The 18,626-nt window shown below is 45.3% G+C and overlaps 1 protein-coding gene across 4 annotated transcripts in view; it reads left to right on the top strand.

Annotated features, from left to right (window-relative positions):
- Nucleotides 1–18,626, top strand: part of SLC44A2 (solute carrier family 44 member 2 (CTL2 blood group)) — a 314,434-nt gene that overhangs the window by 264,297 nt on the left and 31,511 nt on the right. For all 4 annotated transcript variants that reach the window (XM_069230393.1, XM_069230392.1, XM_069230394.1 and 1 more), the window contains exons 18-19: nt 1,550–1,623; nt 2,239–2,309. In XM_069230393.1, coding sequence (XP_069086494.1) covers nt 1,550–1,623; nt 2,239–2,309 — 145 coding nt within the window. The remainder of the gene's footprint in view (nt 1–1,549; nt 1,624–2,238; nt 2,310–18,626) is intronic.

Below are 18,626 nucleotides of genomic sequence, written 5' to 3'. Positions count from 1 at the left end.
TTGGGGTGGCCCCGTGCAATCTGTCTTCTAATAAAATCCAAATCTTCCTCGGCCCCCATTTATACTGTATTCTTATGTCTTCGAACTTTAGAAAGCAGTGATTCATTTTGCCAAGACTTTGTTCTGCACTAAAGTGTGAAAATGGCAACCTCTCTTTCAGCTCCCAACTGAAAAACAGTAGCATTCACTTCTTCCTATGCCTTTCTACGTGGCCAAATAGACAGTTGGTCTCGTAGTGATAATATGAATTCTGCCAGATTCCTGCATACTTCTCACTCTGTGCAAGACCCCATGAACCTCTTATTAAAATTGATGTAGTTGTTCTTCCCCATTCGTTGTGTGCATCAATGCTCTCCTCCCCATTATCATTTTCCAGCAAAGGTGAGACAGTTGAGAATGTAAGCAAAAGCCCTAGAGCTTGGAAAAGTTCTGTATGGCTTTCTGCTGAATAATTAACTTCTGTTGACTGACTGAACTGGGCAAACATTTCCATATTTCTCTCCGTTAATGTCTGTAGACCAAAAGATGGGTTGTAGAACTGGATTTTTCAAACCTTATGGGCGTCTCCCTGTTACTCTACAATAACCAAAGTTTACTGGTAATCTGATTACACTATCAACAAATGTAGTATTACTAAGTTTACTATGAATTCTCTATTAAACTTGCAGCAGTGGTCCCCACCACAAACAAATCAGCTTAATTTCCTGTATACATATTTGCTATTTGCATTTGACATTCCTATTATGTGAAAAGCTGATAACTATCATCTAAGAAAAATATGGATCAAACCCTTAGCTTTTTTTTTTAGACCAGTGAACTATCTACTAAAGACATATCTAGAAGCAAGGTGGTAAAAACCGTTTTAATCTCATAAATTTTCATGTTGAAAATGTGGTATTACTATGCTTTTTTTTTATTTATTTTTTTAACTCTTCTGATTCCTTCTCTCAATGTTTTACTGTTTCACTTCCTCATTGTCTGTTTCATATAAACTTTTCTCCATGCTTTGCCTCTTCTGTTTCCTCTGCCTCTTTGTGTATCACGTTTTGAGTTGCAAAGCCCTTTTGAGACTATACTCTCTGAATATATCCCGAAAATGGGGTCAGAAATGTCCTCCAGCTTTTCACAAACCTGGGTGATACATGCCCCAACCTTGCATATTTAGAAGTTTATGGACCAAGGTTGCACTAACCCTAAGGAGCTTGTCTCTGTAAGGTTAGTTATTAAGATGTGAAATCTTTTCTCCCCTTTCATCATGCCAGACTCCTTGAGGTGCAATGGCACTTATGCATAAAATTGTGCATACCAGAGGGGTATGTATAAGGATCTGCTGTCCTCAACTTGTGGCATGTTTGTGATATGGTGGTCTCCCACATCTTGGGACGGGGAATTATGCGTAAGATGCACGGCCCACTCTTGGGTATAGGCTTCTTAGAAATTCCCTACCCTTGGTAAAACAATAGGCAGGGATACATGTAAGCTGTCCCTCAAACTCTTCTCCGTTGCACAACCTGTCTGCTTCTTTGATTTCAACTCTTTATCTCCCTAGATTGCCATTTATGGAACCAATTTCTGCACCTCTGCCCGGAATGCCTTCTCCTTGTTAATGAGGAATATTATTCGGTGAGAACACCCAAAGGAATAAAGTGCTATTACAAAATGGGGTGGGGGTAAACATTACTGGTCCTGTGTTCTGGAGAGGGAAGGTGTTAAGGGATTCAGTATCTTGGAGGTGAGAGTGGGACATGAGAACATTGTCCGGCAGTGGTGGAGGAGTGAAACCAGGGTGAAAGGACAGGCTCCTGGAGGGGAGAGACATTGGAGGCCAGAGTCTTCAATGAGATTCATCCAAAAAGACAGGTCACTGGGTGTTTGTAAAACCAGAGATTCGAATGGGTGATTCATATGTGTGTTGGCCTGCAGTGAGAGAGATGTGGGTTATCCTGGCATCTTGGACAAGTGAGACTTTGGTATAAGAGTGGTGGGCCTAGTGTCCTGGAGGTATGAGGAAGAAGTGTGAGGGATACCTCCCAGCACACTGTTTACAGTAGGTAGTAGGGTCACAGGGGCTTGGGCTTAGGCTACCTGGCAGACGCTTGGGTGCAGGACTGTGGAGGTGATTGGGTAAAATCAGAGGGTCAATGGAATGGTCCAGGGAGGTCACAGAGAGGGTCTGAGAGTGCTTGCATTAAAAGGCATGGGGTCTCTCTTTATTCTTTCCCTTTCTCTTTATTTTAGCGTTGCAGTGTTGGACAAAGTAACAGATTTCCTGCTGTTCCTGGGGAAGCTCCTTGTCGTGGGATGTGTTGGTAAGAAATCCCAAAGTATTGTCATAACAAGAGAGTCCCTTGCCTTTCACAGCACCAGTGTTAAGAATCAAAGGCCCCATTTCCAAATAGGTTGGAATGGGGCTGATCTTTACTGAACCCAGTAAATATTGTTACCCTAATGTGAGTTATTTACCGGATATTGGTTTTCCTTCTTCCTGCACATTTGCCTCCTTTACAAATTTAATCAGATTTCAACATCTGTCAGGGGAAAACAGCAGTGGTGCGATAATCGTTGGACAACTCTAAATTTCAGTCCCTGGGCAAATTCTTTTGTGCCCAGGCAACTTATTTTATCTCCAAACTAGTCATGGGGTCTCGAGGTTGCTCAGACTCCTCCCGCACCACTCTAGTCACAATTTGTCCAAAAAATAATAAGGATAGGCTAAATTTCTCTAATGCTCCTCTACCATCCAGTTAATAATTATGCGGCCTTAAATAGTTCTTCCCCTCATGTTATAGATTATCTTTGAGGGTGAGGATCTGATTGCAACTTTAACATTTCACTTAAGATTAAAGCAACGTTTTCAGAGACACTGGGATCATCCAAAATCTTAGTTTTATTTATATACATTTTTGTTCTTTGGTGAGCCCATCTGTTTGAGACACTTCCTTATTTGGATATGTATATATTGTATGAAGTTGGCTCTGTACATACTATTTCAAAGTAAGAAATAGTGTGCACAGAGTCCAAGGGTTCCCCTTAGGGGTAAGATAGTGGCAAAATTAGATAATTCTAATGCTCTATTTTGTGTAAGTGTGGTCGAGCAGTAGGCTTATCAGAGGGTAGTGTTAAGCATTTGTTGTACACACGTAGGCATTAAATGAGGAACACATACTCAAAGACTTACTCCAGGCCAATAGGTTTTTATATAGAAAAATATATTTTCTTAGTTTCTTTTTAGAATCACAAGTTCAAGATTTGAAGTAAATATATAAAATGCAAGGTACTCCACCCAGGTAAGTTAGGAACTTTGAATTAAACCAATATCAAATACAGTCTTTGTTAAAATGGAAAAATGCTATTTTTAAAAGGGGACACTGTGCAAAAATCAACAGTTCCTGGGGGAGGTAAGTAAAGGTTAGTTTGTGAGGTAAGTAGGACATTTACAAGTCTCAGTTCCTGGGCATAGGCAGCCCACCGTTGGGGGTTCAAGACAACCCCAAAGTTAGCACACCAGCAGCTCAGGGCCAGTCAGGTGCAGAGGTCAAAGAGGTGCCCAAAACACATAGGTGCCTATGGAGAACAGGGGTGCTCCGGTTCCAGTCTGCCAGCAGGTGAGTACCCGCGTCCTCCGGGGGCAGACCTGGGGGGGTTTGTAGAGCACTGGGGGGTGGGGGGGGTGGACACAATTAGGCACACAAAACACACCCTCAGCGGCACAGGGCGGCCGGGTGCAGTGTGCAAAGCAGGCATCGAGTTTTAGATAGGATTCAATGGAGGGACCCGGGGGTCACTTTAGCGGTGCAGGCAGGCACAGGGGGGGCTTCTCGGGACAACCACCACCTGGGCTAGGCAGAGGGTCACCTGGGGGTCACTCCTGCACTGAGGTTCGGTCCCTTCAGGTCCTGGGGGCTGAGGGGCAGTGCTTGATCCAGGCGTCTGGTCCCTTGTTACAGGCATTCGTGGTCAGGGGGAGCCTCTGGATTCTCTCTGCAGGCGTTGCTGTGTGGGTCCAGGGGGGGTCATCTCGGGCTACTCACGGGGTCGCAGTCGCAGAGGAATCCTCCCTGTGGTGTTTCTTCTCTGGATCTTGAGCCGGGGTGTCTGGTGCAGAGTGTGAAGTCTCACGCTTCCGGCGGGAAGAGTGAGTTCTTTGAAAGCTGCTTCTCTTTTGCAAAGATGTAGCTGTTTTTGAGCAGAGCCGCTGTTCACGAGAGTTTCTTGGTCCTGTTGGTCAGGGCAGTCCTCTGAGGCTTCAGAGGTCACTGGTCCCTGCTGGATGCATCGCTGGTTGCAGGTTTTTGAATCAGGAGACAGGCCGGTAGGGCTGGGGCCAAAGCAGTTGTCGTCTTCTGTCTTCTCTGGAGGGTTGTAGGTCAGCAGTCCTTCTTGTTTCTTCAGGTTTCAGGAATCTGATTTCCTGGGTTTAGGGTCGTCCCTAAATACTCAATTTAGGGGTGCGTTTATGTCTGTGGGGCAGTAGCCAATGACTACTGTCCTTGAGGGTGGCTACACCCTCCTTGTGCCTCCTCCCTGATGGGAGGGGGGCACATCCCTATTCCTATTGGGGGAATCCTCCAAAATCAAGATGGAGGATTTCCAAAGGAAAGGGTCACCTCCGCTCAGGACACCTTAGGTGCTGTCCTGACTGGTCGGTGACTCCTCCTTGTTTTTCTCACTATCTCCCCTGGACTTGACACCAAAAGTAGGGGCTGGGTCCAGGGGGTCGGCATCTCCACTACCTGGAGTGCCCTGGGGCATTGTAACATGAAGCCTGAGCCTTTGAGGCTCACTGCTAGGTGTTACAGTTCCTGCAGGGGAGAGGTGTGAAGCACCTCCACCCAGAGCAGGCTTTGTTTCTGGCCTGAGAGGGCACAAAGGCCCTCGCCACAGGGGGTCAGAAACTCATCCCTCAGCAGCAGGCTGGCACAGACCAGTCAGTCCTGTACTGAATGACTGGGTAAAATACAGGGGGCATCTCTAAGATGCCCTCTGTGTGCATGTTTTAACAAATCCAACACTGGCATCAGTGTGGGTTTATTATTCTTAGATGTTTGATACCAAACTTCCCAGTATTCAGTGTAGCCATTATGGAGCTGTGGAGTTCGTTTTGACAAACTCCCAGACCATATACTTAATATGGCCACAACTGTACTTACCATGTCTAAGAATAGACTTATACACTGTAGGGGCATATTGCTCATGCAGCTATGCCCTCACCTGTGGTATAGTGCACCCTGCCTTAGGGCTGTAAGGCCTGCTAGAGGGGTGACTTACCTATGCCACAGGCAGTAGTTTGTGGGCATGGCATCCTGAGGGGGATGCCATGTTGACTTTGCCTTTTTTGTCCCCACCAACACATACAGTCTGCAATGGCAGTGTGCATGTGTTAGGTGAAGGGTCCCTTGGGGTGGCACAACAACAGCTGCAGCCCTTAGAGACCTTCCCTGGTCACAGGGCCCTTGGTACCACTGGTACCTTTTACAAGGGACTTATCTGTGTGCCAGGGATGTGCCAACTGTGGAACAATGGTACATTTTTAAGAGGAAAAACACTGGTGTTGGGTCCTGGTTAGCAGGCACACTTCTCAGTCAAGTCAGCATCAATATCAGGCAAAAAGTGTGGGGTTAACTGCAACAGGGAGCCATTTTCCTACACAAGCCCTCCCCCCCCCCACTCCCCACCCCCTCCAGCCCACAGGCCAGAAGACTCAGACTAGGAAGACTCTCCCAGCTTTGGCTGTCAGGCGAGGAAGAGTAGGGAAAATAGGCTGGTTTGTTGCAGGGCGTACTCTGCCTTACATCCTCCTGTTCAGGTCATTCCCTCTGGGGAACTGACCTACTTCCACAGTGATAGGACCTAGTCTGAATTGCCTCTTGTCTGAGTTTTTAATGTCTTCAATCATTTTTTTTATTTTGGGGTTAGAGGTATCCACCTCTGCTAATCTTATCTTAGCCAGGGTCACTCCTAGCTTACCCAAAGAGGTTGTCCAGAGCTGGAGTAACCCCACCATGACCAACAAGGTCAGGGGCCTAACTTACTATTTGGCATGGGGTCAGACCACCATGCCAAGGACAGTGCCGCCATAAAGGCTAACATCCAGCAGAGGCCACTGGCAGCTGTCAGTGCCCAGAACCACACCTTTAGCTCTTCACCAACAAGGGAAGGGGCTAAGTTACATGCTTCTTTGGGTTCAGGGTGTCTGTCTGCTGCTGTGTAAGAGCGGGGGTTTACTACATCTTGTAGTAAACACTCTCCTTCCACTCTTTCTTCTGTTAGCTGAAGAGCCACCCACTCACGCTTAACAGTTTCCTGACTAGCCAGGACTTCTTGCGGGTCAGGTTGGACTTTACCATGGCCACTTTTGGAGTTCTCCCCTACTGGAGCAGAATCTCCTTGGCTTGCTGGAACCTTGGCTAAAGGTTGTCCACCTTTCCTGCTCTGTTTTCTTTTCTTTTTCTTCTGGGGCCTACTTGCAGTAACTACAGGGGCAGCACCTCCAGAATCCTTGGGAGAGGACTGGCACTGGAACAGTTCCCCTCTTGGGCTCTGACTAACCTCTGGATAGTCCTTTTCTAAGGAGACAATCAAGGGGGAGGTCTGTACTAACTACCACCCTTCTCCAGCTAAACGTCCGACCCACTTCTATGGGCACAAAAGCCACAGGCCTATCAGTGACCCTGTCTGGGCTAACTCTTACTCTGGCAGTCTCACCTGCGATGTACTGGTTTGAGAACACCAGCCTGTCATGCACAATAGTGTGACTGGCACAAGTGTCTCTCAGGGCAGTGGCTGGGATTCCATTCACCAGTAGGTGGTGGAAGTATCTACTTCCCTCTGAAATCTCCAACTCACCTGTTGGGCCCTTTTTCCAGTTGAAGGCTATGAGGACCTCCTCATCTGAGGAGTCATCTCCAATGGCTACACTGGTCACGCCTGGGAGTTTGCTAGGGGGTTTGTTTTTGGGACAAAAAGTGTCCTTGGTGTGGTGCCCTGTCTGTCTACAGTTTTGGCACCAAGCCTTAGTGGCATCCCAGTTCTTACCCTGGTACCCACCTTTGTTTTGGGTTGTGTCATGGGGCCCACCCACCTGGTCTGGTTTTTGGGGGTCTACATAGGACTCGTTTTCTTTATTGCTAGTGTCAACCACTTTCTCCTTAGAAGGCTTTGTAACCCCTTTCTTTTGGTCACCCCCAGTGGAAGTTTTGGTTATCCTAGTCTTGACCCAGTGGTCTGCCTTCTTCCCCAATTCCTGGGGAGAAATTGGACCTAGGTCTACCAGGTACTGATGCAACTTTTCATTGAAGCAGTTACTTAAAATGTGTTCTTTCATAAACAAATTGTAAAGCCCAACATAATCATGCACTTCATTTCCAGTTACCCAACCATCCAGTGTTTTCACTGAGTAGTCTACAAAATCAACCCAAGTCTGGCTTGAGGCTTTCTGAGCCCCCCTGAACCTAAACCTGTACTCCTCAGTTGAGAATCCAAAGCCCCCAATCAGGGAAGCCTTCATGAGGTCATAAGATTCTGCATCTTTACCAGAGAGTGTGAGGAGTCTATCCCTACACTTTCCAGTGAACATTTCCCAAAGGAGAGCTCTCCAGTGAGATCTGTTTACTTTTCTGGTTGCACAAGCCCTCTCAAAAGCTGTGAACCATTTGGTGATGTCATTGCCTTCTTCATATTTTGTTACAATCCCTTTGGGGATTTTTAGGATGTCAGTACTTTCTCTGACCCTATTTAAGTTGCTGCCACAATTGATGGGACTTAAACCCATCTCTTTTCTTCCCCTTTCTATGGCTAGGAGCTGCTTCTCCAAAGCCAATTTTTTGGCCATCCTGGCTAATAGGAGGTAATCTTCATTGAGGCTGCCCTCAATGATTTCAGATGTACTGGTCACCCCTGTGGTAGAACAGTCTCTCTGACTATGATTTGAGGAGTCAGGGTTTGAGGGACCCTGTTCTCCCTATTTAGGACAGGAGGTGGGAAATTCATCCTCCTGTTCACTAACTTCCCCATCTGAAGGATTATCCTCATAGGGGTGGTCCCTTTTGAACTCTGCCAAAAGCTCCTGGAGCTTTACTTTGGTAGGGTTGGACCCAGTTTTTCTTTTTTTAGCTTACATAGAGTCCTTAACTCTGACATCCCTAGATGCAGGGAAGGGGTGAGGCTGAGTTCCACCACCATCTCATCTGTGCTAGACATTATTTCTCTAAAAGTTGGGATTACTTTTTAAGACTCTAAAAACTACTTCTAGAACTTAAATCCAAACTTTTACAAACGTTTAAACGCTAAAGGAAATGCTAACCAGAACGTACACAGGGCCCTAGCAGGACTTTTACAAATTTAGAAAAATAGCTCAAATTTCAAAAATCAGTTTCTAATGACAATTTTTGGAATTTAGTCACGTGATCAGGTATTGGCGGAGTAGTCCAGCAAATGCAAAGTCTTAGACCCCACCGCTGATCCACCAGTGTAGGAAGTTGGCTCTGTATATATTATTTCAAAGTAAGAAATAGTGTGCACAGAGTCCAAGGGTTCCCCTTAGAGGTAAGATAGTGGCTAAATTAGATAATTCAAATGCTCTATTTTGTGGTAGTGTGGTTGAGCAGTAGGCTTATCAGAGGGTAGTGTTAAGCATTTGTTGTACACACACAGGCAATAAATGAGGAACACACACTCCGACTTACTCCAGGCCAAAAGGTTTTTATATAGAAAAATATCTCTTCTTAGTTTATTTTTAGAACCACAAGTTCAAGATTTGAAGTAAATACATAAAATGCAAGGTACTCCACACAGGTAAGTTATGAGCTTTGAATTAAAGCAATATCATATACAGTCTTTGTTAAAACAGCAATACGCTGTTTTTAAAAGTGGACACTGCAAAAATCAGCAGTTCCTGGGGGAGGTAAGTAAAGGTTAGTTTGTGAGGTAAGTAGAACATTTACAAGTCTCAGTTCCTGGGCATAGGCAGCCCACCGTTGGGGGGGTTCAAGACAACCCCAAAGTTACCAAACCCGCAGCTCAGGGCCAGTCAGGTGCAGAGGTCATAGAGGTGCCCAAAACACATAGGCTTCTATGGAGAACAGGGGTGCTCCAATTCCAGTCTGCCAGCAGGTAAGTACCCGCGTCCTCGGGGGCAGACCAGGGGGGTTTTGTAGGGCACTGTGGGGGACACAAGCAGGCACAGAAAGTACACCCTTAGCAACACAGGGGCGGCCAGGTGCAGTGTGCAAACAGGCGTCGGGTTTTAGATTGAAAACAGTGGAGGGTCCCGGGGGTCACTTCAACGATGCAGGCAGGCACAGGGGGGGGCTCCTCTGGGTAGCCACCACCTGGGCTAGGCAGAGGGTCGCCTGGGGGGTCGCTCCTGCACTGGAGTTCGGTTCCTTCAGGTACTGGGGTCTACGGGTGCAGTGTTGGCTCCAGGCGTCTGGTCCCTTGTTACAGGCAGTTGCGGTCAGGGGGAGCTTCTGGATTCTCTCTGCAGGTGTTGCTATGGGGGCTCAGGGGGGGTCGTCTCTGGTTACTCACGGGCTCGCAGTCGCCAGGGAGTCCTCCCTGAGGTGTTTGTTTTCTGCAAGTCGAGCCGGGGGCGTCGGGTGCAGAGTGGGAAGACTCACGCTTCTGGCGGGAAACGAAGTCTTTAAAGTTGCTTCTTTGTTGCAAAGAAGATGCAGGTTTTTGAACAAGGCTGCTGTTCATGGGAGTTTCTTGGTCCTTCAGTGCAGGGCAGTCCTCTGAGGCTTCAGAGGTCGCTGGTCCCTGTTGGATGCGTCGCTGTTGCAGTTTTCTTCGAAGTGGGGAGACAGGCCAGTAGGGCTGGGGCCAAAGCAGTTGTCGTCTCCGTCTTCTCTGCAGGGCTTCAGGTCAGCAGTCCTTCTTCTTGTTAAGGCTGCAGGAATCTAGTTTCCTAGGTTCTGTGGAGCCCCTAAATACTGAATTTAGGGGTGTGTTTAGGTCTGGGAGGGCAGTAGCCAATGGCTACTGTCCTGGAGGGTGGCTACACACTCTGTGCTTCCTCCCGGTGGAGAGGGGGGGTACATCCCTAATCCTGTTGGGGGAATCCTCCACTCACAAGATGGAGGATTTCTGAAAGCAGGAGTCACTTCGGCTCAGGACACCTTAGGGGCTGTCCTGACTGGTGGGTGACTCCTCCTTGTTTTTCTAATTATCTCCTCCAGCTTTGCCGCCAAAAGTGGGGGCAGTGGCCAGAGGGACGGGCATCTCTACTAGCTGAGGTGCCCTGGGGTGCTGTAACAAAAGGCATGAGCCATTGAGGCTCACTGCCAGGTGTTACAGTTCCTGCAGGGGGAGGTGAGAAGTACCGCTATCCAGTGCATGCTTTGTTCCTGGCCACAGAGTGACAAAGGCACTCTCCCCATGTGACCAGCAACATGTCTGGTGTGTGGCAGGCTGGCAGAAACTAGTCAGCCTACACTGGAAGTCAGGTTGGTGTTCAGGGGGCACCTCTAAGGTGGCCTCTGGGTGTATGTTACAATAAATTGCACACTGGCATCAGTGTGCATTTATTGTGCTGAAATGTTTGATACCAAACTTCCCAGTTTTCAGTGTAGCCATTATGGAACTGTGGATTTCGTGTTTGACAAACTCCCAGACCATATACTCTTATGGCTACCCTGCTCTTACAATTTCTAAGGTTTTGCTTAGACACTGTAGGGGCATAGTGCTCATGCACATATGCCCTCACCTGTGGTATAGTGCACCCTGCCTTAGGGCTGTAAGTAAGACTTAAAAACTGCTCTGCATCCAACGCCCCTGGTCTGTGTCCAGAGGAACCAACCAGCTAGAGAGGACACCCAGGCGATTCCGACCAAGTGTCCACCCTGGGTTGACCTCTCCACCTCTCCAGGACGAAGATACCTGACGCCTGGAGAAGCACTGCACCCGCTGCCCACAGACTCGAGAGAAACCGACTAGCAGGCAGCCCTCCTCCCTGTCCAGTCGGTGGCTTGAAGAAAGGAGGTGACGCCTCCCTGGCATGCAATCCCTTATTGTTCTTCCTGAGAGCCCAGGAGTGCAGAAAGCTCTCTTGTGGAGCAGGCTCCAAGTGTGCGCGGGAAGGCCCATGAGTTTTAAAGGCAACAAAGTGGCAGCTTTGCTAAAGCTTCACACTGCTCTTAAGATACAAGTTAGGTTTAATGTAATGAGTTATTTTGATACCTTGCAATGCTCACTTTGGTTGCACCGTTCAGAAATTAGCACAGTTGAGAGGTCAGTGTGTAACCCTCTACTCGCCAGTCGTGCGACTAAGTCTTTCCACAGTAAAATGGTTGTTTCGTGTGTTTTACTGTCAAGACGGGTACATCACATGTCCAGCCTGTCGCAAATGTTGCACCCTGCATTTAGGGCTCGGTCGGCCTTCCATAGAGATGACTTGCATACATGTCCAGGGGAAGTCCTGACTTTGCACAACTGCTCTGCAAGTCTGCAGTGGTGGACTGGGGGACTTGTTTTATCTGGGGGACCTCCAGGGTGGCACAATTAGGGCTACAAGCCCTGGGGTACCCCTCCAACTTCCATGCCCTGGGTAGTAGGGTACCATTTACCAGGGACTTACAGGTAAGGTAGCCGGGCATGACCAATTCAACATACAGTTTAAGGTCAGGGCACTGAGGTCTGGTTAGCAAGCCTCAGTGCGCTCTCAGAATTGAAAAACAAATAACATGAGTCAGACTTGGCAGTGACCATACAAAGAGTCATTTGCTTACATTTACACATATTGTAGACTCCTTATCAGCACAATCTCCATAGTTCACAATAGTCCATTCAGTGTATTCGCTCTTTTGGCAGGAAAACAATGTAACATGGAGCTGTTGTGCTAATGCAATCCATGTCCAGGGAGAAGTCACAACAGGTCTTTTGACATAAACTTCTTTGAAGTAAGGCAACTTGCAAACATCCGGGGCAAACACTAGAAGGTAGTATGATGCATATATGGTTCTTCTTAGAAAGAACACTAACTTTCTTCTCAAGGTAGTTATCTTCCCACCTCAACCAAATGACTGAGCTAGCAATAATGTCCCTCATTCAGACTATGTAGAAGAAAGTGTCCTCCATACACTCAATTTTAAAAAGGCTCTAATGTACTACATTGACAGAATTAAGCCTTTCCGGATGACTCAACATCTTTGTTGCTTTTGCTTAGCCTCACAAATGTAGTTCAGAATCGTAAGCTGGCTTAAATAGATGGATCATTAAATGTCTCCAAACATGCTACCTTCAAGCCTAAAGGGTTCTCCCCACTAAGTGACATTCCACTAGGAAGCATGAGGGGCAGCTATTGCTTTTTTAGCAGGGACGCAGGGCCTGGCCCAACCCCATACCCCCAGGTGGTAAACTGCCTGTTGTGCGCAGTGTGGAGTTGGCCGGAGGGCCTGTTCTGCAGCCAATCCTCCACAGGCAGCAAAGCATCTCACCATGCAGCAAGTTGGATTGTGTGCAGAGGCATTTTGCCCTCAGTCACGCAGTACCCCAGCTGGAGTACTTGTGGGGCCACGCTTTTGCAGCATGTTAAAATACTGCAGGACTGGTGGACCAAAATTTTATTTTTTATTCTGCTGCCTAACCCTCCCTCCCTCCCCCTTCCTGCTTATATCTTTTTTTTCTCCAAATTTTATTTATCATTTTGCAAGTATAACACAGAGATCGACAATAAGATCATCCCAGGGCACCAATTACATGCTAGCAGAAGGCTAAAGTATCAATACAGGTTCCAACATATAGTGGTGCTATGATGTGCAAGTATGGCTGAACATCTGAGAAAATTGTTGATCCAAGAAGAAATGAAAACATACAATAAAACTGAAAAACCCCAACCCCTCCACTCCCCCTCTTCCCCCCCCCCCCCCCCTCCCCAACATCCCCTTTATTCCGATGTAAATGGGTGAGACTGTGTTGGAGATAAAGTCTATGTAGGTACATTGGCAGGGGGTCAGAGAGATGGATTCCCATGTCCCCAGGAAAATGATTCTGAAAAAGAATTGGGTACTATGCGTCAAAATTGAAAAAGGTGGACTGCTCCTGTACCTGTAGGGCAGAAGTCTCTCTCTAAACCACATCCCCTCAAACATAGATCTGATGTGTCTGGGAAGATTGTTTCCAGTTTCATCGGGTAAAGATACCAGTCAAGTAACAATTTTATATTGTGCCTTTCTCATGTGGGTTGAATGATGAAACCTAGGTATATCTTTCCACAGGATGTGCTATCTGGCTAGCGGGATTGGGCTACCCAAGGTGTGCTCCCACAAGACCATATGGTGATATTGAAAATAAGGTGTGGTAGAGAGCAGAAGGGCATTATATCCTATTTTTAATCACATCCAGGCCATGTGGACTGAGTCTTAAGGTCTGTAAAGGCTGCTGCAACATTTCCTTCAATTTTGCAGCCAGACAATTCCATTGCTCTACACCGCTGGACAGGCAAGGTCCTGCAGTAAGGAGAAGGCTGATTAAAGTAAACAGCCCTCTCTGCCAATCAAATTTTTTAAAGATTTGCAGTCCAGAGGGACTCGAACTGGACCAACTGCCCACATATCTGTGCTTTTGGAACCTTAATTTCTCAGAAACAGCGGAGTACATTTACACTAAATCACATAAAGCATGCTTTCTGAGTAAAGATGTAGCTTTCTAACAAATTTGGTGTAATTTTGTTCAGCTGTTTTTTTTTCTGTATTGGTGTGTAAAATTCCTATGGTAAATTGTATTGGGAAAATGTGTTTTGGGACCCCCACCCCCCCCATTTTTTTTTATATAGAAAGTTTTTTGTGAAGATTTCTCAAATAGAGTCAAAGTTTTTAGCAAAACAAAAACCCTGTACTTTATAGAAACTGACTTAACTATAACTACACAGTGGCGAATGCTACCTTTCTTTCTCTCAAGTCACGAGATCGAGGGACTCCTCCCATTTCAGATCCATTGCGCATGCGCGTCGACTCCATCTTAGATTGTTTTCTTTCCGCCATCGGGTTCGGACGTGTTCCTCTTCGCTCTGTGTTTCGGTTCGGAAAAACTAGTTAACTATCGGAAAATTCGACGGTATTGTTTGCGCTCGGTATCTGTTTAGTAAGAGCACATCGACACCGAAGAAAAGAAGAGCTCCGGTAGCCCTTCGGGGCTTCTATTCCCCGGCGGGGCATAGTCGGCCCGACCGCGTGCGTCTTCAAGGCTCATGGAACGGACCCCATTCCGCTTCTGCCCTGAATGCCACGCTAAGTATCCTTATACAGACCAGCATTTGGTCTGTAATTTGTGGAAAGAAGAGTGGCCAGGGCACACCAATAGCATGAATCCTGATCATAATAATGTTCAAGAATAAATAGAAAGTTCGTTCTTGGAAGATGATGTGTAGATATTTATTATAAGTGCAGGTAGAAAGTAGAAATCTCAATCAAAAGACTGCGTTGTACAAAATGACCATGTGTCCAGAGCAGCCAGATGGTGATAAATGGTCAAAGTTACAATAGGATTTTCGAATGTAACAATAAGTCCATACAGCAAAACAGCCAACATGTGTTTCGTCTTCAAGACTTTGTCAAGGCTGTGGAAACATAGATTAAAAATACATACATGTCGGTATAGTATAATTGCGCAAGGTGACTTCACAACGTCTAAAGTTCTTTGTACAGAGGTAAAGAGAACAATCCGAGCAAAGGTGCAATAGAATTGTGTGAATTAAGTGCAGGGATGCGTATCGTTAATGTGACGACCAGAATGTAGTGTGAATGCCTCAATAGGTCTTATAGGTGACTAATTGAATCACGTTCCAGAAGAAAAAGGCAAACAAGTCAGTCTAGAGTGGAATAGAACGGCAACATCATGCGAGGTGAGATTGTCATAAACATGTCTACACAGTGTGATACAGTACATGTGCTTTAAATTTTTTTTTAGAAAACATTGAATCTTAGTGGTGAAGAAACAAGGGGGGATGCGAAGTGTGTTGTGATGTGGATAGAAGATCTATAAATAGTGTGAAGAAAAAAAGAGTAAAGAAAGAAATAAGAAGTAATTGAAAGGAGGTAAGGTACCTTCAGATGTATATAAAACATTATATGTAAACACGAAAGGTACATAGATCAAGCTGCTGTTAGTCATGAGTCCTTGGGAGAAATCAAATAGTATAGGCAAATGATGGCCATGATAAGCCTGGGGTATAAAACAACAAAAAATACAATTTAATGTAAAGCAGGTGTAATGCAGAAAGCTACTTGATTTTAAAGCTACATACGGAGTAAATAATCTGGTATGCCAAGTTCTATATTGTCGCTGGAGCGTTGCCCCGTCACTAGCTTTTCCAAGGTTGCTGTGATTTTACATGTGTAATATTCTTTTCACTTTCTAGAAAAACTCGAAAAGGAAGATGGAGCCTATCAAATTAGAAAGGTTTTCTCACAACGCAATTAAAACTTCTAAAGGAACGTTTTACTTAGTCTTTTTATGCCCATGCCATGCCCCCTAATGCCACTTTAACCGCTTATAAAAACCAAAATCTCGATCAGAAAAAACGTCATTCTAAAACTAGAGAACGTTTTATCACTTAGTCTCTGTCTGTGGTATAACTTTACTTCAAGCCATGTTAAGACACGCAATCGGAGAATGCTGCGCACTACCAGACTTCTACAGAAATTGAAAGGCTATTCTATTCACACAACGTGGTATGCTTTTGTCACATATTTATTTTTTCTAGCGGACAAAGATTAGTAAAGCTTTCCTCGCCTGGTTGCCTTGAGTTCCCCGTAATTGGGAGAAAGTAGTGAAACAAGCCAGCAACGCTGGCAGTACCTTACCTCAAGTATTTGTGGAGCGAATAAACCTGCACCGTGCGCATCGGGGTTTTGGCAGAGTGTTTGGCCCATGTGTGTGTCAGCCTCTTTTTATAGGTTGATCGGTTCAGGCAAAAGAGAGTCAAAATAGAAAAGGGACTCTAATTGAGACGGCGAGCAGTTTGAGCAGCCAAGGTAGGGGCCATTTTGAAACGGAGTGAGTCCATATAGAGACTAGTGCTACGAGCAATGGAGGCATTCAGAAAAGGAGAGGGGTGTGGAGATCAGACGTAAGAGTCATGCAGAAAAGTGTATATAATATAATATAACTGTAGTTTGTTAGAAGTACCATTGTCACAAGGTAAGGCATAATACACAAAGGGTGGTATGAACTACCGTCAAACAATGTATAAGTATACAAAACAGTAAGCATGATACAAGACCAAGATGAGTGGGTTACAGATTCATCTTGTAAGTCAGAGAACTTACTAATACAGAGAACAGAAGTTATAGCTGGACACATAACAAAATACATCTTAGTGTATGAAATATATGGAGGTGAGTGTTTTTATACAGCTGAGTTTTAAAGAAAGGTGTATAGATCCTTGTCAATGTTAATGCCCTGCTCAACAGCTCTGAGTTTAATAATCCAACTGCTTTCCAGTTGTCTAAGCCGTAGCGTTTTATTGCTGCCTCTGGGTAGTGAGTTCACTGTGTCAATGCCATGTACACTGATGCCCAGTATCTCTTGTTGTCTATGCTTGGCATTGTAGTGAACCGCGAAGGGGTAGTTGACATAATAGTTGCGGATGGTCCTGATGTGTTCTTGCAATCTCTCCTTAAGAGGTCGGATAGTGCTACCCACATAGATGAGACTTTTGCCTGAACCGATCAACCTATAAAAAGAGGCTGACACACATGGGCCAAACACTCTGCCAAAACCCCGACGCGCACGGCACAGGTTTATTCGCTCCACAAATACTTGAGGTAAGGTACTGCCAGCGTTGCTGGCTTGTTTCACTACTTTCTCCCACTTACGGGGAACTCAAGGCAGCCAGACGAGGAAAGCTTTACTAATCTTTGTCGGCTAGAAAAAATAAATATGTGACAAAAGCATACCACGTTGTGTGCCTAGAATAGCCTTTCAATTTCTGTAGAAGTCTGGTAGTGCGCAGCATGCTCCGATTGTGTGTCTTAACATGGCATGAAGTAAAGTTATACCACAGACAGAGACTAAGTGCTAAAACGTTCTCTAGTTTTAGAATGAAATTTTTTCTGATCGAGATTTTGGTTTTTATAAGCGGTTAAAGTGGCATTAGGGGGCATGGCATGGGCATAAAAAGACTAAGTAAAACGTTCCTTTAGAAGTTTTATTTGCGTTGTGAGAAAACCTTTCTAATTTGATAGGCTCCATCTTCACTTTTCGAGTTTTTCTAGAAAGTGAAAAGAATATTGCACATGTAAAATCACAGCAACCTTGGAAAAGCTAGTGACGGGGCAACGCTCCAGCGACAATATAGAACTTGGCATACCAGATTATTTACTCTGTATGTAGCTTTAAAATCAAGTAGCTTTCTGCATAACACCTGCTTTACATTAAATTGTATTTTTTGTTGTTTTATACCCCAGGCTTATCATGGCCATCATTTGCCTATACTATTTGATTTCTCCCAAGGACTCATGACTACCAGCAGCTTGATCTATGTACCTTTCGTGTTTACATATAATGTTTTATATACATCTGAAGGTACCTTACCCCCTTTCAATTACTTCTTACTTCTTTCTTGACTCTTTTTTTCTTCACACTATTTATAGATCTTCTATCCATATCACAACACACTTCGCATCCCCCCTTTTTTCTTCACCACTAAGATTCAATGTTTTCTAAAAAAAAAAAAAAATTTAAAGCACATGTACTGTATCACACTGTGTAGACACGTTTAGGACAATCTCACTTCGCATGATGTTGCCGTTTTATTCCACTCTAGACTGACTTGTTTGCCTTTTTCTACTGGAACGTGATTCAGTTAGTCACCTATAAGACCTATTGAGGCATTCACACTACATTCTGGTCGTCACATTAACGATACGCATCCCTGCACTTAATTCACACAATTCTATTGCACCTTCGCTCGGATTGTTCTCTTTACCTCTGTACAAAGAACTTTAGACGTTGTGAAGTCACCATGCGCAATTATACTATACCGACATGTATGTATTTTTCATCTATGTTTCCACAGCCTTGACAAAGTCTTGAAGACGAAACACGTGTTGGCTGTTTTGTTGTATGGACTTATTGTTACATTCGAACATCCTATTGTAACTTTGACCATTTATCACCATCTGGCTGCTCTGGACACATGGTCATTTTGTACAACGCAGACTTTTGACTGAGATTTCTACTTTCTACCTGCACTTATAATAAATATCTACACATCATCTTCCAAGAACGAACTTTCTATTTATTCCTGAACATGATCAGGATTCATGCTATTGGTGTGCCCTGGCCACTCTTCTTTCAATATTTAGGCAACCACCCACTCTTCAGTGTGTGGCCCTCTGACACCTGTGGTGGCAGGTGTTAGGACTAGCCTGGCACCCAACACCATATTGTTTAAATTTTACGACTTCACTCGGATTTTACTATTGACATACGCTTTGCAGATGTGCAAGCACTCTCTGGCATCCGCCACCTTCTTCGCCTGACTGGTCTGTAATTTGTGTTTGTCCCCCGAACACAAAGAGGATACCTGCGAGGCCTGTCGGGCATTTCGGTCGAAGAAAACGCTATGGGACCGGAGAGCTCGAAGGCTTCAAATAGTGTTGACGCCGGCTGGACACCCCAATGTC

Source organism: Pleurodeles waltl, chromosome 4_2 (genome assembly GCF_031143425.1).
Source record: "Pleurodeles waltl isolate 20211129_DDA chromosome 4_2, aPleWal1.hap1.20221129, whole genome shotgun sequence".
Classification (NCBI taxonomy): domain Eukaryota; kingdom Metazoa; phylum Chordata; class Amphibia; order Caudata; family Salamandridae; genus Pleurodeles; species Pleurodeles waltl.
Note: the sequence above shows the minus strand (reverse complement) of the source record. Positions and strands in the feature narration are given on the sequence as shown.